Source organism: Oryzias latipes, chromosome 2 (genome assembly GCF_053564925.1).
Source record: "Oryzias latipes strain Hd-rR chromosome 2, Olatipes_Hd-rR_3.1".
Taxonomy (NCBI): Eukaryota; Metazoa; Chordata; class Actinopteri; order Beloniformes; family Adrianichthyidae; genus Oryzias; species Oryzias latipes.
In genome coordinates this window covers 36,856,723-36,881,551 of record NC_136238.1, presented here as the reverse complement: position 1 = coordinate 36,881,551, position 24,829 = coordinate 36,856,723, and the positions used below count along the sequence as shown (strand labels likewise).

Genomic DNA, 24,829 nt, shown 5'->3' with positions numbered 1-24,829 from the left:
CACACTTGAATGTGCAGAAGATCAAAGCGCCGGACGCTCTGAGCTTCAGCGTTCCAGTCAGCAGCTGCTGAACCAAAGCCAGCAGCAGGTGAGGATCTGGGCCTCAAAGCAAACGGACAGAAAGATGAATGGAAGAAGGGATGGAGTCCCAGTGTTGAAGACATCAGCTGGAGAAGCCCTGAGGCTCTTTCAGGTGGGCGTGGCAGCGCTGCTGCTTTCCAGCAAACCAAGCAAACTGCAGCATCTGTGATCTGAGAGGCTGTTGGTGAAGAAGAGCATCATCAGCATAGAACTGTGGGCCGTTTGGGTTCAGAAGAACAGCTTCATGATGTGGAAAGAATCTGTGTCCTTCAACAGCTCCAGAAGATCCCAAACATGGAAACTGGAAGCAGTTTGGATTCCGGTTTCTTCCTGAACTTTGAGGATCCAAATGCTGAAAATGGAAGCTGACAGATAATGCAGCAGACTTTACCAATGTGCTCAGAACACTAGAACATCCACAGAAGAAGAAAACACTGTTCTAGTGGAACATCTACAACTTCTGTCCATGATTCAGAGGAACTGCAGAAAGATGACTCCTCCCACTTTGGGTTTTGGTCAAATGTAGAAAAAAAGTATTCAGCACAGCTCAGGGATCTGGAGCTCCATTCATGCATGGAGTTGGGGAGAACTCATCTTTGAGCAACAAGCTGGTCTAGTTTCTCCAGCAATCCTCAATCTGAAAAAAAGACAATGATAAACTTTAAAAGGAAATCTCTTTTCTTTCATTCTAGGATGGAAAGTCCAGGAAGAATATTGTGGACCTGAAGATGCTTTGATCTAAACGCTTTAGACTCGTAAGAGGATTGTCCCACTTGATTGACGGTCGCCCACAAAAAGCAGTTCTCCATCTCATCTCAGACTTACTTTAATTTTAGGTGACTTTCCTGGAGAAAAAACACTTTTCTTCCTGGTTTCATTGACAGCAAATGTTCCTAAAGATCTGACCCCCTCAAAGCTCCAATAGCAGCTCAGCAGAAACTCTGATCTTTCTTGATGTGGAGGGGCGGAGCCTGAAGAGGAAGCATCTTTCTGCAGGTGGTGCTGCAGCTTTGGGCATGTTTTCCAACTCTTTAGCTTCTGCTGTTCATGGAGTCGTGTCCCTCTGTCTTGGAAAGGAGAAACCTGTAGAGAACTTTTCCCATTTCCACTCCCTCCTTTCAGCTGCTGCCCACTGTTCCCCTCTGAATCAGGAGGGAGGAGCTCTCATGTGTTCTGCCCACCCCCATCTAGAAAGACATCAGCACCACCTGAACATTCCAAAGCTCTTTTCCAACCCATTTCTACTGAGAAGGAACCAAACACATGAAGATTAGAACAGCTGGAACAGGATGAGGGGGAAGGCTAAAGATTCAAGTCTGTTTGAGTCAAAGATAGAATGAAGACAGAAATCAATAGAAAACACAGAGTTGATTCAAAAGAGCATTTATTAGATCCAAACAGGCTGCAGGAATTTTACAGACAGCTTTCAGTTTGAAGCCTTTTGTCACCAAGATGCAGTTCTGCAAACAGCCAGCAGGTGTCTCCCTTCTCCCTCCTGCTTCAATGCAGTTGGTGTTGTTGCAGCAGCTGCATCAAAGTGATTCTCTGCATCCAGAGGCTGTCATTCCTCACTAAGATCCACTCTGTTCATTCATGTCCTCTGGAGAAAACAGGCTTTATGCTCAGAAAGTTTCAACTAGTTTAGACATTCTAGAAAATGAGGAGATTCTACTGGATTTAGATGAAACTTCTTTAAAACTGCAGCTAAAATTGCTGTCACAATGTTCCAAGTTAGAATGAGAAGAGGAAGTGCAGTTCCCCATCAGTCCACCAGGGGAGCTGCAGCACAATAACTGTCCACTTGATGCTGAGAAAGACAGTGGAGCTGATCTCAGATCAGTTCATGCTGCAGCTCTGACACTCATCTCCACTTCCTCTGATTCCTCCATCACTCTGCTCTCCACCTCCCAGGAACACCGTCCAGTCACAAAATCTCTGCAGACCAGCTGCTGCTGCTGCTCCTCTCTGCTCCTCCAGGAGGAACATCAGTCCCATAGCCTGCAGAGAGAAAGTGTAGAGACAGAGATGAAGGAGTGTCTCCTGATCCTGGTCTGTCAGTCAGTGATGCAGCACAGCAGCAGAAAGAGCAGCAGGAGCTTCAGTCCTGTTCAGAGCAGCAACTTCCTGTCATCTTCACCTGTTGGAGCTTCTGCTGCTCTGATTGGCTGACTGTTGTCCTGAAGCCTGTCATCATTCTCCTCAGAGCTTCACTGAGAAGCTGCAGCTTCACAGGAAACTCTGCATCTTTGCTCTCAGACTAACTTTAGGACCAAACATCTGGAAGCAGCTGGACTGACTCCAACCCTCTACTGACCTCAGAGTCTGCAGTTTGGAGTTTGGACTCTCCACCAGATCCTGGAGCTGCTGAACATCTGAAAACTGAAGCTTGTTGTTCCTCAGGTCCAGTTCTGTCAGGTGGGACGGGTTGGACTTCAGAGCTGAGACCAGAGCAGCACAGCTGGACTTTGACAATTTACAATTGAACAACCTGAATCCAGAACAAAGATTTGAGTTTAAAGACAAAGTTCATGTTTTTCATCCTTCACTTCTTCTAAAGAGTTCAGAGCTGAAGAAGATCAGAAAGTTTAGAAAAAGTCCAAAGATGTGAAGCAACAGCAGCAGATCAGAAGAGTCCAGCAGAAGCAGAGAAGAAGAAGATTCAGGAACATTCAGGACAACATGCAGCTGCTTCAGGAAAGAAGTCCAGATGTGTGAAAGTCAAACATCAGCCTGTGGCTGCATCCAAACCAACTGATGTTTCTGCAGCAACAGTAGAAAAAGTCCACTTCCTCTTTCTGCTCAGCTCTTCTCCAAACAGCACTGAATCATGGGAGAATTTCAGCAGCAGGATGCTGGAAAGTCTTCATCCCAGTTTTCAGGAGATGATCTTCCAGTCCTTCTCTGCTGCAGCCCTTCAAGCAGAGACTTTCAGCTCCAACAGATCAAAGCAGAGAGAAGAAGGAAGTGATGAGGAAAAGTCTGCAGCAAATGTTGGACATTGATCCCTGATCCATGACTTCAGCTCTGAATGAAGAGTCAGCAGCTGCTGGGAGCTTTGATGGATGATGTGATGATGTTTGTGGATGAAAAGGTGAGGATGTTTGTGGAGGATGTGTCTGTCAGAGCAGCATCCAGCTGCAGCATGACTCTGTCACTGTCTGCTCACAAACATCAGCCGCTGGACTCTCAGCTGCATCTGCTGAAACACAGCAGCAGGACTCAGAGTGCATGTGAGCGTGCACGGCTGCTTCTTCTGCACGCGCTTTAAAGGAGTCTGTTGGAGCAAAGACACAAAGAAGAGCTGATGGCTGCAAGCAGGACTTTGTGGAGAACAAATGACAGCAGACAGCTTTGGAACAAGCAGCTGCAGGAAGAAAAGAAGAAGTTCTTCTGCAGGTCTTTGAAGAGAACAAGCAGCTGCAGGAAGAAAAGAAGAAGTTCTTCTGCAGATCTTTGAAGAGAACAAGCAGCTGCAGGAAGAAAAGAAGAAGTTCTTCTGCAGATCTTTGAGGAGAAAAGGCTGCTGCAGGAAGATGCTGCTGCAGATCAGAATCTGGACATTTCTGCTCTCTGTGGGTCAACACAACTTTGTCATCATGTTGATCTGAACACAACTGAAACATGGAGTCTAACCTCAGAGTCTGCAGTCTGCAGTCTGGATTCTCCAGAAAACCACACAGATGAAGAACTCCTGAATCCTGCAGGTTCTGGTTCCAGCTCAGGTCCAGTTCTGTCAGATTGTACGGGTTTTTCTTCAGAGCTGAGACCAGAACTTCACAGCTGATCTCTGACAAACTGCAGTCCTTCAACCTGAAAGCAGACAGAAAAGTGTGTTCAGGGGCAGTGATGCAGCTGGAGGTCCAGGAACTTGGTCCATTCAGTCAGGTGGGACCCACCCTGATGACAGACTGACAGATGACATTTTCACTGTTTGCTCATTTCTTTTGGATTTGGACCCAAAAACATTATCATGAATGAAAATGCAATATATTAGAAATGACTTGAAATGAAGTTAAACCAGACGAGGAATTGAAATGTCATTGATCATCAGGAATTATTCAGGACTAAATATTTACAATCCAATAGATTTAAAGCTTCCAAATTCCAAAATTTCAGATTTTAAAAAATAAATAAAGAGACACAGGCTGTGTCCAAATTCCCGCCCTACTCGCTAATTCCTTGTTAGGGAGGACTGTGAAGATGGAGGACTGTGAGGACGGATGACTGTGAGGACGGAGCACTGTGAGGACGGATGAATGTGAGGACGGAGCACTGTGAGGACGGATGAATGTGAGGACGGAGCACTGTGAGGATGGAGGACTGTGAGGACGGTGGACTGTGAGGACGGATGACTGTAAAGATGGAGGACTGTAAAGATGGAGGACTGTGAGGACGGATGACTGTGAGGACGGTGGACTGTGAGGACGGATGACTGTGAGGACGGAGGACTGTGAAAATGGAGGACTGTGAAGATGGAGGACTGTGAGGACGGAGGACTGTGAAGATGGAGGACTGTGAGGACGGAGGACTGTGAAGATGGAGGACTGTGAGGACGGATGACTGTGAAGATGGAGGACTGTGAGGACGGTGGACTGTAAAGATGGAGGACTGTGAGGACGGATGACTGTGAGGACGGTGGGCTGTGAGGACGGAGGACTGTGAGGACGGAGGACTGTGAAGATGGAGGACTGTGAAGATGGAGGACTGTGAGGACGGATGACTGTGAAGATGGAGGACTGTGAGGACGGAGGACTGTAAAGATGGAGGACTGTGAGGTCGGATGACTGTGAGGACGGTGGGCTGTGAGGACGGAGGACTGTGACGACGGAGGACTGTGAAGATGGAGGACTGTGAGGACGGAGGACTGTGAAGATGGAGGACTGTGAGGACGGTGGACTGTGAGGACGGATGACTGTAAAGATGGAGGACTGTAAAGATGGAGGACTGTGAGGACGGATGACTGTGAGGACGGTGGACTGTGAGGACGGATGACTGTGAGGACGGAGGACTGTGAAGATGGAGGACTGTGAAGATGGAGGACTGTGAGGACGGAGGACTGTGAAGATGGAGGACTGTGAGGACGGAGGACTGTGAAGATGGAGGACTGTGAGGACGGATGACTGTGAAGATGGAGGACTGTGAGGACGGTGGACTGTAAAGATGGAGGACTGTGAGGACGGTGGACTGTGAGGACGGAGGACTGTGAGGACGGAGGACTGTGAAGATGGAGGACTGTGAAGATGGAGGACTGTGAGGACGGATGACTGTGAAGATGGAGGACTGTGAGGACGGAGGACTGTAAAGATGGAGGACTGTGAGGACGGATGACTGTGAGGACGGTGGGCTGTGAGGACGGAGGACTGTGAGGACGGAGGACTGTGAAGATGGAGGACTGTGAGGACGGAGGACTGTGAAGATGGAGGACTGTGAGGACGGATGACTGTGAAGATGGAGGACTGTGAGGACGGAGGACCGTGAAGATGGAGGACTGTGAGGACGGATGACTGTGAAGATGGAGGACTGTGAGGATGGAGGACTGTGAGGACGGAGGACTGTGAAGATGGAGGACTGTGAGGACGGAGGACTGTGAAGATGGAGGACTGTGAGGACGGATGACTGTGAAGATGGAGGACTGTGAGGACGGAGGACTGTGAGGACGGAGGACTGTGAAGATGGAGGACTGTGAAGATGGAGGACTGTGAGGACGGATGACTGTGAAGATGGAGGACTGTGAGGACGGAGGACTGTAAAGATGGAGGACTGTGAGGACGGATGACTGTGAGGACGGTGGGCTGTGAGGACGGAGGACTGTGAGGACGGAGGACTGTGAAGATGGAGGACTGTGAGGACGGAGGACTGTGAAGATGGAGGACTGTGAGGACGGATGACTGTGAAGATGGAGGACTGTGAGGACGGAGGACTGTGAAGATGGAGGACTGTGAGGACGGATGACTGTGAAGATGGAGGACTGTGAGGATGGAGGACTGTGTGAGCCCATAAATTAAAGGGATTGTGTTTAGAAAAATGCTTCAGTTTTCACATTTTTATGCAATCTTTTTGTTCAACCCATGGAATAAAAGCTGAAAGTCTGCACTTCAATGGCATCTGAGTTGTTTTACTTAAAGTTCACTGTGGTTATGTACAGAAACTAAATAAAAATGAAAGAATGTGTCTCTTGGTCAGCTTTCAGGCAGGTTTGGTCAGGATAACTAGTCTGTCATTAGTTTGAGTTCTTATTTGTTTTCTGACTCTTTAAACTCAGAAATCTGTCAAAAGTTTCAACAGCTGAACCTTTTGTTGCCATGGAAACATCTTTGTTCTAAAGAAAATCTAAGCAGCTGTTTTCTTGCACTGCAGACTCTTCAAAGAATCAAAGATGTTCAAATTGTGGAAAATCCAGAAAATCTTTGAATCCAAACCTTTCAGCTTCAGTGTAGAACTACAAATGTAGAAATGAACCAACCAGCAGCTTCAATGTTCTGACCTCAGAGTCTGCAGTCTGCAGTTTGGACTCTCCAGTCCAGAACACAGAACCTTCACGGATGAATCCTTCAGGCTGTTGTAGCTCAGGTTCATTTCTGTCAGGTGGGACGGGTTGGACTTCAGAGCTGAGGCCACAATTTCACAGTGAGTCTCTGAGAGTCCACATTTATATGGAAGTCTGAGAAGAGAAAGAAAGACAGAAACAGGTGATCTATGATGAATTCAGGCTGTGATGAAGTTCCAGTTGGACATTTCTCTCTTCTTTAGAGCTTCATCTTCATCATGAAACAGTCTTCCTCATTAGTCTCTCTCAGACCTTCATCTTTCTTTCATCTGCAGCTGGAGGAGAGAAGGTGGAGCTCCATGGAGCTTCATGCTGCCCTCAGTCAGTCAGTGATCTCAGGTCTGAACCCCAAAGTTCACAGTAGAACATCTGGATCCCAGAGACTGACAGCTGTCACTCTGACCATGATGATGATGATGAGGGTTGAATGTTTTTAAATGTTAGTTCTGATCCAGTTTTCTGAGAGTTTTCTGTTTTCATTTCCAAAATTATATTTTCATGTTTTCAGCTCTGAAGCTGTAAACAACAACAGTTCATCTTCCTGTTCTGTTGCAGAACTTTGGATTCAGTTTCCTCCTCAGGTTCACGTCTCCCGTCATTAACAGAACCACAGCAGCACCAACCTTCAGGCAGAACTTTCCAGAAGGTCTTCTTGGTAGAAAGAGGCTAAAGTGACTGTTTCTATGGAGGAACCAGAACCTGTGTAGGTTTACAAGTTAGCTGTGATGCTAAGCTTCATTGTTCAGAGTCAGAGTCCTCCTCGACTGTGACAAAGACAGAAGACGTCTGTCAAAACATGTCAGGTACCGTATTTTCACGACTATAAGGCGCACTTAAAAGTCTTGCCTTTTCTTCAAACTGTAGGGGGCGTCATATGAGGGGGTGCGCCTTATGTGTAGTTGTGGGACTTTGGCAGAGGAGTAGATGAAGACAGCATGAGAACCAACTCAGTTTTTCTCCCACTGCTTTTTTTCTACAATGAGTGTGTATGTGTGTGTGCTGAAATGTGTGTGTGATGAAATGTGTGTGTGTGATGAAATGTGTGTGCTGAAATGTGTGTGTGCTGAAATGTGTGCGTGCTGAAATGTGTGTTGAAATTTGAGTGTGCTGAAATGTGTGTGCTGAAATATGTGTGTGTGCTGTTATTTGTGTGTGCTGAAATGTGTGTGTGTGCTGAGTTCCCGCATGCTGCTCTCCCCTATTTGCAAAAGGAGGGGGCAGACACTCAGCCAAGTGAGTGTGTGAGCGCAAATTCAATTTGTGTTACTCAGTTAGGGAGAACAGTAATAAAAAAAAAGTTCTCCTCCAATAAAACAGAGACTGGTTCTATTATTAACCCGCTCTGGAGCCTCTGAGGGTCCAAACGGTGAAGTGAACCCTGAAGGAAGATCCAACGTCGGCCCTGGAGAGGATCTCCCCCGCGTTCAGAAACGTCACTGCAGGAAAGGTTCAACACTAGTATGCATGTTTTACCGGTATGTTGTGCTAACGAGCCCGCGCCTCAACACCTGGTGTGCATTTTGATTGTGTCTAATACAGAAAATTCTCCCATAACTGAGACTGCGCCCTATAACCCAGTGCGCCCTATCGTGGTAAAAATATGGTAAGTGAAAAAACACAACCATGTCTGATCTAGAAGAAGCTAAGAAATCAAGTTTCTGCTTCAGTTTCTTCTATTAGTCATCAAACGGTTTTATTTACAGATCAATGATTTATCTAGAAAGAAGATGATGAATGGAAGAAAAAGCGTTTTAGAAATGTACTTCTAGAATGACTGACATTGTGGAAATGAAGACATCCTTTCATTCTGGACCGTCTGCTTTGGGTTCAAACCTTTTAGAAGTTTCTGGATTGGATTTCATTAGAACAAATATGATCCTTTTTTGCTCTTTAGCTAAAAGATCATATGAGTGTTAGAAAAACTGATATTCTTCTGTCATGTTTTTATTTCGAATCATTTTCAAACCTCTCATTCTTTGTAAATCAATCTGAACACTGATCTGATTTATCATCACAATCATTTCTGGACTCACCTGAAATTTCTGCAGTTCCTCACAGCTGGGATCAGTCTCCGTTTACCCTCAGGTGATGTCTTAAACTGGTCCAGGTCCAGTTCATCCAGAATCTCCTCTGACATCTGCAGAGTGTAGGCCAGAGCTGAGCAGTGGATCTCTGATTTGTTCTCTGACTTCAGGAACTCTTGGATCTCCTGATGAACTGAGAGGTCCTTCATCTCCATCAGACAGTGATAGATGTTGATGCTTCTGTCAGGAGAAACTCCTTTATTGTTGATCTTCTTCAGGTTGTTGATGGCTTTCTGGATGGTTTCTGGATTTTTCTCTGTCTGTCCCAGCAGGCCTCCTAAGAGTCTCTGGTTGGACTCCACAGAGAGACCATGAAGGAAGCGAACCAGCAGGTCCAGGTGTCCAGTTTGACTCTGCAAGGATTTCTCCATGACTTTGCTCAGAAACTCATCCAGGGATGGGTTCTCCATGTTGTTCTTCAGGAATTCCTCAATGACCTTTACCTTCCTGTTGGAGTAACAGTGGAACATGTAGACTGCAGCCAGAAACTCCTGAACGCTCAGATGAACAAAGCTGTAGACCGGTTTCTGGAAGATCTCACACTCTCTTCTGAAGATCTCAGTACAAACTCCAGAGTACACTGAGGCCTCTGTGACATCCAGACCACACTGCTGCAGGTCTTCTTGGTAGAACATGATGTTTCCTTTCTCCAGATGTTCAAATGCCAGCCTCTCCAGCTTCAGAAGAACTTCCCTGTCAGTCTCTGTCAGCTCTTGTGGACTTGTCTGATGTTCCTGCAGGTACTTGTTCTTCTTCCTCTTTGTCTGGACCATCAGGAAGTGGGAGTACATGTCAGTCAGGGTGGTGGGCAGCTCTCCTCTCTGCTCTGTGGTCAGCAGGTTCTCCAGAACCACAGCAGTGATCCAGCAGAAGACTGGAACTTCACACATGATGTAGAGGGACATGGAGCCCTTGATGTGGGAGATGATTCTGCTGGACAGCTCTCCATCTGGGAACCTCCTCCTGAAGTACTCCTCCTTCTGAGCATCATTGAAGCCTCGGACTTCTGTCAGTCTGTCCACACATGAAGGAGGGATCTGATTGGCTGCTGCAGGTCTGGGAATGATCCAGACCAGAGCTGAGGGCAGCAGACGTCCCTGGATGAGGTTAGTGAGCAGCACGTTGACTGAGGACTTGTGTGTGACATCAGACACCAGCGGACTGTTGTTGAAGTCCAGAGAAAGTCTGCTTTCATCCAGACCATCAAAGATGAACAGAAGTTTGCAGACATACAGCTGTTCTGCTGGGATCTTCTGGAGTGTTGGATGGAACAGCTGGATCAGAGTGAGAAGACTGTGCTGCTCATCTCTGATCAAGTTCATCTCCCTGAAGGACAGAGGAACCACAGCACTGATGTCTTGGTTCTCCAAGCCCTCGGCCCAGTCCAGAGTGAACTTCTGCACTGAGAAGCTTTTTCCAGCTCCAGCAACTCCGCTGGTCAGAACCACTCTGATGGATCTGTGTTGGTCAGGGAGGACTTTGAAGATGTCTGGGTTCTTGATTGCAGTGTCATGGAGCTGGTTGGTCTTGGTGGTGGTCTCCAGCTGCATCACCTCATGTTGGGTGTGAGCCTCTGGTCTCAGTCCCTCTGTGATGTAGAGCTCAGTGTAGACCCTGTTGAGGAGCGTTTCTCTTCCTGCTTCTTCAGTTCCTTCAGCCACATGTTCACTTCCGCTAATCAGACTGATCTGATGTTCTCCAAACATCTCCTGCAGACCAACATCTGCTGACAGAACAGAGAAGAAAGCTCCTTCATGAGTGTTCCACATGTTTCCAGAAGAATCCATCAGCAGATGATCAGGCTCTGACTCACCAGCTCTGGGTCTTTCTGCAGACTGGGGTCCGCTCCTCTTCTTCTCTCTGTGGACACGAAGGAGAAACGTTAGTGAACAGCAATCAAAGCAGTCAGTGGGAAGTTCCAGACTAACTCTGATCTTCAGACTTAGATATTGTGTGATCCAGACTGTGTTGAATGTGAGCAAATGTGTTTCTAGGTTAAACCAGAGCAGATCTAGTCAATCTGAAGGTCTAAATGATGCGTTAGCTGTGTTTGGAGCTCATGTCTGGACTGAGCTCAGAGAAAAGTTCAGCTGTTTGCTTCATCCTCACAGACTGAGCTTTGTGTCCTCCAGAGTTGTCCAACTCTTTTCTTTCCTCTCAGACCTAAAGCGCTCACAGCAGATGGTTGACCTTCCTGGATGGATCAGCTGATGTTCTTGATGAGAACATTGTTGTTCCAGCTGAGAGCTGAACTCTGCTTTGTTCACTAGAAACTGCTTCTTACTGTGAGTCTGAAGGTCCTGGTTCAGTTCTGAAGTCTGGAGGATCATCTTTGGACCGGTCACTCTTCATGGATCCACAGCTGGAGGCTGCAGACTGGACTCTCTGTGTGACCTGTTGACCTCTGCAAACACAAAACCATCAGAGTGTTGGAGGATCTGCTTCTTCATGAACAGCTGATGGACTTTGACATGAACACAGTCTGGAATAACATGACATGTTTGGATCAACAGTTTCCAGGTTTCAGCATTTTCTGTCAGTCAATCCAGACTTTTTTCTAGAAAAGCTGATTCCAATTCTCCATGTAGAAATGTAGAAATTCCGAGAGCAGAAAGTCCAACTAGAACAATGTGATGTTTGGAAAGCATGAAAATCTGAATCCTAGGAGTCTGCAGTGATTCTTCTCATTAGACTGGAGCTGCTGTCAGTCAGAGTCAGCAGTCAACATGTTTTCTTCTCCAACATCTCTGATGTCTCTCAGAGACTCTCAAAAGACTCAACTGAAAAGATCTCATCACACACATGATGCTCCAAGTGAGTCTGATCAGAGAGATCCAGAACTGAACCAGACCTCAAGTCCTTCATCTGAAAACTGTTGATCATCTGAACTAGAATCCAGCCTCCAAAAACTCTGACAAACACTCACTGTTCCACTCCTGAATGGATGGCTTTGAAGTTTACAGGTAAATCCTTTGATATGTCACTCCTGAAGGACCCCCAGCTGGATCCAGGTCCAGCTCCAGGTCTTGATCCAGGTCCAGATCCAGATCCAGATCCAAGTTGGTTCCTGTGAAGAATGAAGGTTGCTGTTGTGAGTCCTGAGATCTGATCTGGAGAAGATCATGGACAGTTGGAGATGTTCATCTCACCTCTGAGATTTGCTCTGGTTGTCATGGTTACCATCTCTGCTTTTAGAGGGAGGGGCTCCCTCCTGTGGTTCCTCCCACTGATCCATGCTGCTGGATTCACTGGATCCACATCAGCTCACACACACCTTCCTCCTTCACCTGCAGATGAAATCCTCATCATCAGCTCTGATCCTCCTTCACCAACAGATCAGCTGCTCCTCCACTGATTGGCTCTTCTCTTGTGTTTCCTCTCAGGTTCAGGTGAATCCAGTCAGACAGCAGGGAAATAAATTTTGTTAAATCTTAATCCGAACGAATCCAGTGGTTTTCTTCTTCTCGACTTTTTTGAACACGCAAGGAAAGAATCTGAAAATAAGCTGAAAAGCGGATAGATTTTTTTTCTACATTTTTGGTGACCCCTGAACGTGAAAGTCGGGAAGGAACGCGGATCCGGATTATAGTGGTTTATTACGAGATTTCTGAGACTTTCGGCGTAAAGTCAGGGGATGCTTCCTTCCATGCGGTCGACTCCTTCAGAGGCCTCGTAAAAGAAAGGTGAGCAGAGCCTTTTGTAAAGTCTGCATATTGATTAAGTTATTCAATAGTCGAATAACTCAAATTAGAGGAGACGTTGATTGCGTAGGTGGCGGAGTGTACCCCATATGGTTTACCCGAACCTTAAAGGAATGGTTAACTGTTAGCCTGCGACACAGGATGTGAGTAAACAGAAGAAATAAAGAGTAGGTTCACCGTCTCCTAAACGAAGCGTTCATAATTCGGTAGGTTTGCGTCTGTTGGAGCCTGTACGTCAGGAAAACGTACAAAAAACAGTGTTAGGATTCAATTCAATTCAATTCAATTTTATTTGTATAGCCCAAAATCACAACAACAGTCGTCTCGATGGGCTTCAAAGTAAAACATGAACTCAAAAGGATCACGAATACAAAGAGTTCAATAGAAAAATACTAAAATGAACTAACAAACTGACTAAGCTATACTGGCATCCCTGCCCTTAGACCCCCCTTCGCGGTAAGGAAAAACTCCCAAAAAAAACGGATTCCGGAAAAAACGAAGAAACCTCAGGGGTGCCCACATGAAGGAGGGATCCTCCCCCAGGACGGACAGGCGATTTACCAGAACTCTTAGAGAAGAATTAACTTATCTAAATCTACAACTACATATATAAAAGTCCAGCAGATGAGCTTCATCCAGCTGTGGTTGTGTGGACAGTCAAAGGCGCGAGTCGAGCCGGAGACAGGAACCACAGCCAGGTGTAGGAGCAGGAGCAGAGACGAGGTACTCGGTCAGGTACAGAGCAGAGACGAGCCAGAGATGAGCCAGAGGTAGGATCCACAGCCAGGTGTAGGAGCAGGAGCAAAGGCGAGGTAAACGGTCAGGAACTGGAGCACGGATGATCCAACTGGAGTCTGGAAGCACTCCCACTCCCCAGGAGGGGAGAGGAAAAGAGGGACAATACATGAATCGCACTGCACCAAACAGAGGCATGGAGAACTAAATGATAAATTATGATCAAGAATAGAGGAGAGGAAGGGTAGAAGTAAAAAAGGAAAGAGGACAGAACCCCAGTGCACCATAGTTACCCCAGCTTCAACTTCTAGCAGCCTTTTAAAAGAAATAGTTATTATTAAGTTTAATTTAAACAAACTAACATTAAGTTAAATAATCTCTGAATACTAACTAGTCTGACAATAAGCCTGTCCAAAGAGGAATGTTTTCAGTCTAGCTTTGAATGTAGAAACTGAGTCGGCCTCTCTTACATGAGCTGGGAGTTTATTCCATAAGACAGGGGCTTGGTGGCTAAACGCTCTACCTCCAACCGTACTTTTACTAATTCTAGGAACCACAAGCAGTCCTGCATTTTGCGAGCGAAGTGTTCTGATTGGTTGGTAAGGGACTATGAGGTCCTTAATATAGGACGGGGCCATTCCATGTAAGGCCTTATAGGTTAAGAGGAGGATCTTGAACTTGATTCTAGAATCAACTGGGAGCCAATGGAGCGAAACTAACACAGGAGTGATGTGATCTCTTCTGCTGGTTCCAGCTAACAATCTAGCATCTGCGTTCTGAACAAGCTGGAGACTTCTTAAGGAACTCTTAGGACACGCTGCTAACAAGGAGTTACAGTAATCCAGCCTCGACGTAACAAATGCATGGATGAGTTTTTCAGCATCACTCTTAGAAAGTATATTTCTGATCTTAGCAATATTCCGCAGGTGAAAAAAGGCAGTTCTACACGCCTGAGATATGTGAGCCTTAAATGATAAATCCTGGTCAAGTAAAACCCCAAGGTTTCTAACTGTGGAATTGGGGGCTATACTTATGCCATCCAGGGAGACTATCTGAGCAGACAGAGCATCTCTGAGGTTTTTAGGACCAAGTATAATGACCTCAGTTTTTTCTGGGTTCAAGAGGAGGTAATTAATTGTCATCCAGGTCTTGATGTCACTGATGCAGGCGTTCAGTTTCTCTATCTGGTCATTCTGGTCAGGCTTCATGGATAAATACAACTGCGTATCGTCGGCATAACAATGAAAATTAATGCTGTGTTTCCTGATTATGTTTCCTAGGGGTAGCATATAAAGCGTAAACAGGATCGGTCCCAAGACTGAGCCCTGTGGGACTCCATAGTTGACTCGAGTGCACTGAGAGGAATGGCCATTTACATTAACGAACTGATACCTATCAGACAGATAGGATTTAAACCACTGGAGAGCAGATCCTCTGATCCCTATGTCCTGCTCTAATCTATGGAGTAAAATACCGTGGTCGATAGTGTCAAAGGCAGCACTGAGGTCCAACAGGACCAGAATAGAAAGTAGTCCCTTTTCTGAGGCCAATAGCAGGTCATTAGAGACTCTAACTAGTGCAGTTTCCGTACTGTGGTGAGGTCTAAACCCCGACTGAAAGTCTTCAAAGTGGCTGTTGTCCTGTAGGTGGCAGTAAAGCTGCTTAACTACAACTCTTTCTAGGATTTTAGAAATAAAGGGCAGGTTTGATATCGGTCTATAGTTGGCCAAGATGCTAGGATCCAAACTGGGCTTTTTCAGAAGAGGTTTAACAACTGCATATTTAAAAGACTGTGGCACGTAACCCGTTTCCAGAGAGGCATTTATCATTGTTAATATGGGATCATTAATTAGGGGAAAAGTTTCTTTAAAAAGTCTAGTGGGAATTGGGTCTAACAGACACGTTGAGGATTTGGAGGACGTAATAATTGATGTTATTTCCGCTTGATCCACAGCAGTGAAGCAGTCTAATGTTACAGAGGTTTCTATGGATGCCTCCATTTCTACCACTTCAGCCTGTTCTGGGCTGATAGTAGGAATAACTTGATTTAACTTATGTCTAATATTTGAGATTTTACTGTCGAAAAATGTAAGAAAATCAGAGCTGAGAGAAACAGGAACATGTGGTTCTACTGAGCTCTGACTGCGAGTTAATTTAGCAATAGTGCTAAAAAGAAATCTTGGATTGTTTCCATTCTCTGATATTAAGGTTGAATAGTACTGGCTTCTAGCTCTACGCAGAGCTTTTTTATAATTTAATAGGCTATGTTTCCAGATATCCAGAGACTGCTCTGAACCGGAGCGGCGCCATTCTCTTTCCAACTTACGGGTTTCTTGTTTAAGAGAACGAGTTTCAGCGTTAAACCACGGTGCTACTCGGTTTTGTCTGACGAACTTAGGTTTCAAGGGGGCAACAACATCGAGTGTACTCCTGAGGGCTTGTAAGGCATCATTAACAAAGTGGTCATTTATACTAGGACTGATGCTATGGGAGCTAGACTCAGAGTATTTTCTCAGAATATCACTAAGTACTGGCTGAACTGTGTGTTTAAACTCAGACACAGAACGGTCAGTTAAGGTTCTTCTAAGCTGTTTCTTATTCACTGGGGCAGAAGGATGTTCCAGTGTAAGCTGGAAGGTAATCATAAAGTGATCAGAAATGATGGGGTTAAGAGGAAGGACACTCAGCTGGCTGATCTCTATACCATGGGTTAGAACAAGGTCCAGGGTGTGCTTATGACAGTGAGTGGGTTCATTCACACTTTGGGTGAAACCAACATCATCTAATAAAGCTGCAAAAGCCGTTCCTAGACAGTCACTGGGGTCATCAACATGAATATTAAAATCCCCTAATATTATAATTTGATCAGAATCTAAGACAATAGTCGATAGGAAGTCGGAAAACTCAGTTAAAAATTCTGAATATGGGCCGGGGGGGCGATAAATAATTATGAGTAAAACAGGTTTTCGAGTTTTCCTGTTAGGGTGACTTAAAGACAATATGATGTTTTCAAATGAATTATAAGCATTTTTAACTTTAGGGCTGAGAAGTAAGCTAGACTGTGATATTACTGCCAAACCACCTCCTTTCCCGGAAATCCTGGATTTCTGATAGTTAGCATAAGTGGGGGGGGTTGCTTCATTCAATCTAACATAGTCATCCTGATGGAGCCAAGTTTCTGTTAAGGCTAAAAGACTAAGATTGTTATCAGTAATTAACTCATTGACTAAGAGGGACTTGGAGGAAATGGATCGAATGTTTAATAAACCGCATTTAATGACATCATAATTCTGCTTGTGAGAACTACTGTCTGTCACTTTAAGGTTTCTATGACGCGCTCCTTTCATTTGTCTTTCAGCACATAAGCTAAAGCTAGGACCTGCTTGACTTTCCCTGCATGGGTTTTGCACCGGCACTAACCCTAAGGGAGGCTCAGAGGAGCGTTTTACACTGCTGCTCTGCGCCCGGGTCTCGGGATAGTTAAATTCGGTAGGTTTGCGTCTGTTGGAGCCTGTACGGCAGGTACGTACAAAAAACAGTGTTACTATAGGAACCAATTTTGTGGGTTAGTACAATTCGGAAACACGACTATAAATTATTTTTTTATACGGAGAGAAACCACAGAAGGATTCAAAATAAACATTAAAGGTGAATTGGACATAAAATATGAGGAAACCGGTGCATTTTGTTTTGATGACAGACTTGACGATGACGACAGACAACTTGACTTGACAACAGAGGTGAAAATGACTTTAATGAGGATGAATGGAATGAAATGTGTGAGATTTTGGAAAGAATGGGATGAAAAAATGTTTGAAATCGGTGAATTTTAACTTTATTTCCGCATTTCCCCGTGTATTGTTTTCTATATGGACGTGGACATCTTATTTACGTTGAATGGACCAATGACGGGACATTTTAGTTGTTTTCGAATGTGTCGACGGCTCTGATTGTTTTTTTGTTGTACCACGTGGTCAGCGTGACGGAGTCCTAGCAACCAAAATGGCGTCGACGGCTATGATTGGCTTTGTTCGTACTATTTGGTCGGCGAAATGGCGTCCCTAGAGATCAAAATGGCGGAACACGCTAAACTTTTACAAACAAATTTGAAGAGTTTGGGATGTAATTTGTGGTAAAATCATGGTGGGGATTGTCATTATTGAGCGTGGTTACGACCTCAGTTGTAAGTAGACGATAAAAAACGAATTTAAGTGGTCTTGGTTCGACAAAGAAGATTTTTAAGGTGGTGTCGGTCCAATACATTTTGTGTAAAATAATTTTGAAATTATTTCGGTTTTCTTATTTTAATAAAATTCTCTAATTTGTTTGTATTTCATAACTACCGTGATTTAGTTCAGCTTTGTTCAAAGAAGTATAATTGACATTAATTATAAGTTTTTGGTGGTTTAGATCCGGACTCCCTTAACAAGAATCTCTACGATGTTTGATTTGGTTTGTATGTTTGTTTTGATATTACATAGGATTGTTGTGATGTGCACCGCTGTGAATGTGTGTATGAGAAGCGAATGACTGGTGGTTCTGTTTGTTTGATTCATGATCAAGAGTATTTGAAAATTGTTATCAGAAATAACTGTGAATGGGAAAAGGACAAAGCAGTGAAGAAAAGGAGAAATGAAATGCATGGGAAGTGATATAGAGGATCTGTGGACACGGAAAGGTATGATAAGGTAACAGGAGGTGCTGGTTCTGGTAGAAAAGAAGAAGGGGGAACAGGAATGTTAATACTAGTTATAAAAGATTAATTTCAGTGAAATGGTTTATTTTGTTTATGTGTAAGGTACCTAATTTTTTGTGTTATGTCTTTTGGTGTGGTTTTAAGAAAAAGTTATTGTCTGCGTATTGATTGTCTGTGTTTTAACAAACCTGTTATGGTTTAGAGTGTGAATTGTGTTTTTGGTTAAATAAGGAGAAGCCTAGATTGTGGGATTTTGTTTCTTTTAGATTACAAATTCTTTTTGTATGACAGCAAGTCCTTAATGGTCAGTCAAAACAATTAGTCTTTGTCACTAATACATTTACTAAATCTTTTTTCAAGCAGCACATAGCTTTAATGTTGCAGGCAAGGCGAAGAGCAGACCCCTACCGAGACCTCATAAATCTTTACGCAGAAAAAAACGCCTCTAATTCGTGGGTGAGTGACAAAAGTCGCAGAAGCCGAGGCGGGGGCCGAGTCAGGAGTGACTGACCCTCAGGTCAGCTCCTCTAATCAATTGAAGGCATGACTGAACGCATGAAGAATGCATTGGAGCGTCTGGCAGGTGATAAGAGTCGATTTAAACTACATCTGATTCATCACTGCAGAGCACATTTGCAGACAAAGGACAGGGCAAAGGGAGAAGTTGAACAACTGACAAAACAATCATTTACTCCAGGAAAATTCCACTTGAGATAATAAAGGTGTTTGAAAAAAGCAAATAACATGATGAGTTTAAATACCCTCAGGACCTGCAGCAATGATGTGACAAGTTCAGGCTTTCGGAGGCCGGGGCAGGAAAAGTGGTGGAAATCCTGGGAGACGTGATCCACCCAGGAGACCCCCCAGCAGCAGTTGGAAATGGCATCTGTGGCACTCCGAACCCTTGGGCATGTGAGTGCCCACAACGAGGTACCCAACAGCAGAATGCACAGACCGGGGGCAGAGGGCGTGGCGGAAATGAACAGTACACACGACCACTCCAGGCCCTCCCTTCACCGCGGCGAGGACCACAGGGGTGGCAAGTCGAACAATATCACTTGGTGATGCAAGAGCCATGATCCCTTTCAAGCCCAGAAGTAACTCCATGAATGGACACTGGTGCAACATGTTCCTCTAAAAACTGCCAGTTACCTCCATCTGCTCTGACGAATGAACATATGACTCCTCAAAATCTGCAAAAGATCATCCGACTGACTTTTGACCAGATGGTGGAACATTCATTTGTGCATTCACCACACACGCCTGTGAATCTTTTGGGATGGGACATTCTTGTCAAAACAGGAGCTAGCATTCTCTCAATGCCATGCCACACACAAAAGCCAACCCCCACTGCAGACATCTGCTGGATCCAGAGGCCCCTGACAAGCCAGGTGTGTTCCATGAATTTCAGGTATGGAAGCCATGAATCCTGTCCTTGAAGCCACATTTTTCCCCCTCTGATGACCTGAACTGCATACTCTATTATGACAGAGAGGATGATCGACTGTACCAGGAAGCCTTTCATCAGGTAGAAGGCATTTAAACTACACTGACATATATAAAGCGGGGAAAATAAGTATTGAAAACATCAACATTTCTCTCAAAAGACATATTTCTAATCGAGCTATTGACATTAAATTTTCACCAGATGTCGGTATCAACCCAAGTAATGCACCCATAGAAAGAAATCCAAACATTTATGTCCATAAATGAAGTTATGTGTAATAAAGTGAAATGGCACAGGGAATAAGTATTGAACACATGAAGAAAAGGAGGGGTAAAAAGGTCTGGCAAGCCAAAATGTCTAAACTTCTGAAAGTTCCAGTGAGTACCATTGGGGCCATCATCCGGAAGTGGAAAGAACACGGCATTACCATAAACCTGCCACGGCCAGGTGCTCCTCGCAAGATTTCAGACAGAGGAGTCAGAACAATCATCAGAAGGGTTCTCCAACAGCCCAGGACCACTCGTGGAGAGCTTCAGAAAGACCTGGAATCAGCAGGTACCGTTGTTTCAAAGAAAACAATAAGTAATGCACTCAACCGCCATGGCCTCCATGCACGCACACCACGCAAGACTCCATTTTTGAAGAAGAAGCATGTTGAAGCTCCTTTGGAGTTTGCCACACAACATTTGGATAAACCCATGACATTCTGGGAGAAGATACTCTGGTCAGATGAGACCAAAATTGAACTCTTCGAATGTCATAAGACACAACATGTTTGGAAGAAAAATGGCACCGCGCATCACCCCCAAAACAATACCAACAGTCAAGTTTGGAGGTGGGAGCATGATGGCGTGGGGCTGTTTTTCAGCATGCGGTACTGGTAGACTTCATATCATTGAAGGAATAATGACTGGAGAAAAGTATGGAAACATTCTTGATCAGAATCTGCTGTCATCTGCCAGGCTGCTGAAGATGAAAAGAGGGTGGATCTTTCAGTAAGACCACGATAATTAGACAGTTTTTTTTTGTTTTTTTTGTGTGTTTTCTTTTATTGATGATTTTATTATCATTTTACTGTGTTTCTTTGAATTTTACCTATGGTTTTAGTGTAGTTAAACGTGTGCAGCACTTTGGATGTCTGGAAGATGTGAAAGTGCTATACAAATAAAGATTTGATTGATTGATTGATTGATCCCAAGCACACAGCCAAGGTAACACTCAACTGGTTGAAGAAAAAGAAAATAAAGCTGCTAGAATGGCCCAGTCAATCACCAGACTTGAATCCAATTGAAAATCTTTGGAAAGAACTGAAGATCCGGATTCACAGAAGAGACCCCCGGAACCTTAAAGATTTGAAGGCAGTTTGTGTGGATGAATGGGCCAAAATCACACCTGAGCAATGTATTCGACTGGTTTCTCCATACAGGAGGCGTCTTGAGGCTGTAATCACCAACAAAGGTTTTTGCACTAAGTATTAAATAAATTTCAGTAAGCGTGTTCAATACTTATTCCCTGTGCCATTTCACTTTATTACACACAACTTCATTTATGGACATAAATGTTTGGATTTCTTTCTATGTGTGCATTACTTGGGTTGATGCCGACATCTGGTGAAAATTTCGTGTCAATAGCTCGATTAGAAATATGTTTTTTGAGAGAAATGTTGACGTGTTCAATACTTATTTTCCCCGCTGTACGTCTCTCAACAGACTTTTCCAGACTGAATGCACCCTTAGAAAAGGGCAAACAGAACTACAGGCCTGTTTAAGCTATTTAATTAAAGCAGGTTCTACCACGGACAACTAGGACCTCCTTAAAAATAAAACAATAGATTTAGGAGAATAAAGGTATACATTTATAAGAAAAAGTCATAATTTACTAGGACACAGACAAGCTTTTCGAAAAAGTCGATTGTGTAAGCCTAGCATAATGCCTTTGGACCTCTGCAGTACACTGCCGACGGCGTAAACGCTGCTGCCAGAAATCCACTTCCTGTGGGTCAAGAATCTTCTTCTGAAGACTTCCAGTGTCCTGAAAGTCTTTTGAATTTCCTTTAACTTATAATAAACTATGCCGACTCACTAAACGATGAAGTATTTCCTTATTAGTTAAACCAATTCTGAATGAAAAACAATGTTCTCTACGTCTCTCACCATACTTTATTATCGTATAATACCGACTATTTTACCCACAAACCTATGAGTTTATTCTCATAAAATTACATTTTTTCACATAATTGCACTACTTTATTCCGGTAAATGTATTTAATTTTTTTTTTATTTTGATGGCGGCTCCATTACTTTCTCATAAAGTTCAAATGACAGAACTAGAAAAACTAGACAGACAGCTGTGTGCTAAAAACAGATTAAACACACCCATGAGGATCACAACAACTAAAGTTTAAGGTCAACAAAGACTAACAGCAGATTGAACACAAGCATTTAAGATGAGATGAAAAATAGAATTTATAGTTGGTGACGAAAAGCAGAAAACTCTTTGTTTTCATGCACTAACGCCTCATGGTCTCTCTGCTACAAACATTTCTATTCTAGGTCGTTTTTCTGATGGAATCTAAGAGTTCCTGAACATGGAAAGAGGAAATATGACTCTACTGAGTTCCAGCACACAGTTACCTGGAACCGTAATCTATTACTTTAGTAATGAATTCCCCACACAGACTTGGATGGAGGAGAACAGGAAGGTTTGGAGTCAGAAATGATGTTGATGATCAGTACAAAACAATGATGAAGCTTTGGAAACAGCAGAGTGATGAGAGTTTGCAGAGAAAGAAGAAGATCTTCTCCAAACATTCAGAAACAAACAGTCAAGTTAGAGAAGACTAAGGCCGCATTTACACTGCATGGTTCCAGTGACCCAATTCCGATTTTTTCCTCTCATGTGTCACAGATCGGATATGACCAGTGAACGTGTAAGCAGGACAAAAGAGCATGGATTCTAATTTTCTCAGATCGGATACAGGCCTCATTCATATATCGGATACAAATCGGATACGTGCATTTGCGTGTGCCATGTAAGCAGACATATTGGATATTCCCCAGTAAATGCGAGTCGTAACTCAGTGACATCAACTCAGGACACCACCAACTGAGATCACACGACTTATTAAGGTGCTTTTTGTGCTGATTTTACTGTCAGCGTGTTACCTTTCAGCCTCAGGCTTCAGACCGTAGTCAGAAACTTGCTGTTATTCCCGGTCCGGACGCAAACGGTAACTAATCAAGCTGGACACTGTTACAATGGAGCAGGCTAGAAGCCCTTTATTTCTTTGCTTGAAGAAATAAAGCAATTGTGGGGGCGTGTATGACGGGGACCTCGCATGCTGTGTGTGTGTGTATGAGAGTGTGAGTGTGTGTGTGTGTGTGTGTGTGTGTGTGTGTGTGTGTATGTGTGTGTGTGTGCGTGTGTGTGTGTGTGTAAGGAGAGATGAGGGGGTGTGAGAGCGGAGCGGGAGAGTGTCGGAGAACCGTAATGAAAAGAAGGTTTTGGAGGCTTTCTTAACCCACACTGGAGGCTGAGGGTTCAGAACGGCAAAGTGAACCCCGAAGTAGAATCCGCCTTCTGCACTGGAGAAAATCTCCCATGCGTTTCTGACCACGGTCAGAAAGAGAGAAGTCATCGCGCAGGAAAGGTTCAACACTTGGATCAAACTGTTAGCACAACATCTGCAAACACTTCCTCATTTAAAACTCAGCGAGAGCACATCAGCCGGCCGAGCAGCCTCCCTTTTTCCTCTCCTGCCCCATCCAGGAGCGCCCAAGGCAACGCCTCCTTCCGTCCCCGCCTTGCCTCCATTAAAACCACAATCACAAAAGTCTGAAGGAGGTCCGCGGAAGGCGGAAATGCTGCTACGTAGTCCTCAGAACGTCTACGTTTGATAGTTTCAGCATTGTATAGTGTAAATGCAAAAATCGGATACGGGTCACTTTTAAAAGGTGATGTAAGCGGGTCGTAAAAAAAATTGGATATGGTCAGAAAATTGGATATGAGCATCAAGACCTGCAGTGTAAATGCGGCCAAAGTTCCAGAAACAAACTCAGTTTAGTTTCTTCAGAAATGAAGAGGAAGAAGAGTCTCCACTCACCGTGTCAACGCAGCTGCAGCACAGATCACTGATTCACAACCAGAAGGAGTCCACCTGGATGGAGGCGGGGCCGCACAGGTGGGCAGGGCAGCAGGTAGAGTAGCTGAATTGGAATTTTAATGTCAGATTCAGACTGTGCGCCTTTCCGGAATCAAATCCTCAACTTGCCGGTTGACACTGAAGCAGAAACTCTGATGGAGCTGAAGGGAGGGGCCTGACTATTTCCTGGAAACAGCTCCTTCTGATCATCAGTCAGACTCAGAGGAACAGAGAGTTTGTTCACCTGTAGCTCAGGAAAATGGCTGACAGTGAAGCTGAGAAGCTTTTTTCTCCATGTCTGTTAGAATCACAATGTTTCAAATCCACAAGATCCTAAAAGTGAAGCAGAAACTGAGAAAGAAGCAGATTGAAGTCAGAGTGAACAAGTCAGAACAGCAGTTGGAGGAAGATTTGATCCCAAAGCTGATGGGAAACTGAAAGAATGTGGATCTTCCAGATCTGTCAGAGCTTCCAGGAAAAACTCTGACAGATTCCAACAGAGAGAAAGATGTAAGAAAAAGGAGCAGAAAAACACTTTAGTCTGACACTTTGATTAACACCATGGTCCCACCCCCACAGACTAAAGCCCTCCACTCACTGCAGCATTTTGGCCTCACAGGCTTCCATCTCCTTTAACAGAGTCAGAACCAAAGCTGAGCCTGAGAGCAGCTCTGACTGAAACAATGTGGATCTTCCAGATGATCTGTGGGACTTTTTCTCTGCTTTAGTCTGGAAGAATGTTCTGCAGCAGAACCACATTCCTGAAGGACGTCTGTTTTCCTCAGTAACAGGGCGTGTCTGAACGGCTGCAGATTCTGCAGAACATCAAGGTTTCCTGCAGTTGGATGGAAGGAGTGCTGCCCCCTGGTGGACAGGAACTCAGCAGTGCAGCTTCAGGATGGAGTGGCTTCCAACAGATCAGATCAACGTTCTGCTCTCTGCTAAAGAGGCAGAACGTCTCCTTCTAAGAAGAATCCAGAGTTCCTGATCACAAACATCAACTGAAGCCCAAATCAGAGCTGATCAGACTGCATGGAGCCCAAGCTACAGAAAAGAGGAGAGAAGAAGAAGTCGTCCACATGAAGCTTCACCTTAGAGGAAAAGAGGAGCTGCTGAACTAAAGTACTCGAGTACTGAGGAAGACTTTCAACCTCTGATGGATTCTGTAGAACATTTGGAACTAGAATGTAGAAAGTGCTTCAGTTCCATCAGCTGTCAGTCTGCAGCAGTTCCTGCTGCTGTTTGATTGACTTCTTCAGCATTGAAACCTTCCTCTTCCTAGTTTCTAGAGTTGAAAGCTGCTCTGTCTGACCTTTGACCTCCACAAACATCAACTCAGAGAAAGAGGTTCAAGTTCCACACAGACCTGGATAGTTCTGCTCAAAGGACCACTGTTG

The 24,829-nt window shown here is 44.5% G+C and overlaps 1 protein-coding gene across 1 annotated transcript; it reads right to left on the bottom strand.

Annotated features, from left to right (window-relative positions):
- Positions 1 to 1,447: 1,447 nt before the first annotated feature.
- Positions 1,448 to 12,290, bottom strand: LOC144986844 (protein NLRC3-like). The gene is made up of 9 exons (XM_078935253.1): positions 11,862 to 12,290; positions 11,639 to 11,779; positions 10,997 to 11,116; positions 10,526 to 10,572; positions 8,662 to 10,438; positions 6,566 to 6,742; positions 3,715 to 3,891; positions 2,396 to 2,569; positions 1,448 to 2,079 (listed from the first exon to the last, which is right to left on the bottom strand). Exons 1-9 carry the CDS (start codon positions 11,945 to 11,947, stop codon positions 2,067 to 2,069), a joined length of 2,712 nt encoding a protein of 903 aa, XP_078791379.1. The 5' UTR covers positions 11,948 to 12,290; the 3' UTR covers positions 1,448 to 2,066.
- Between the last annotated feature and the right edge of the window lie 12,539 nt (positions 12,291 to 24,829).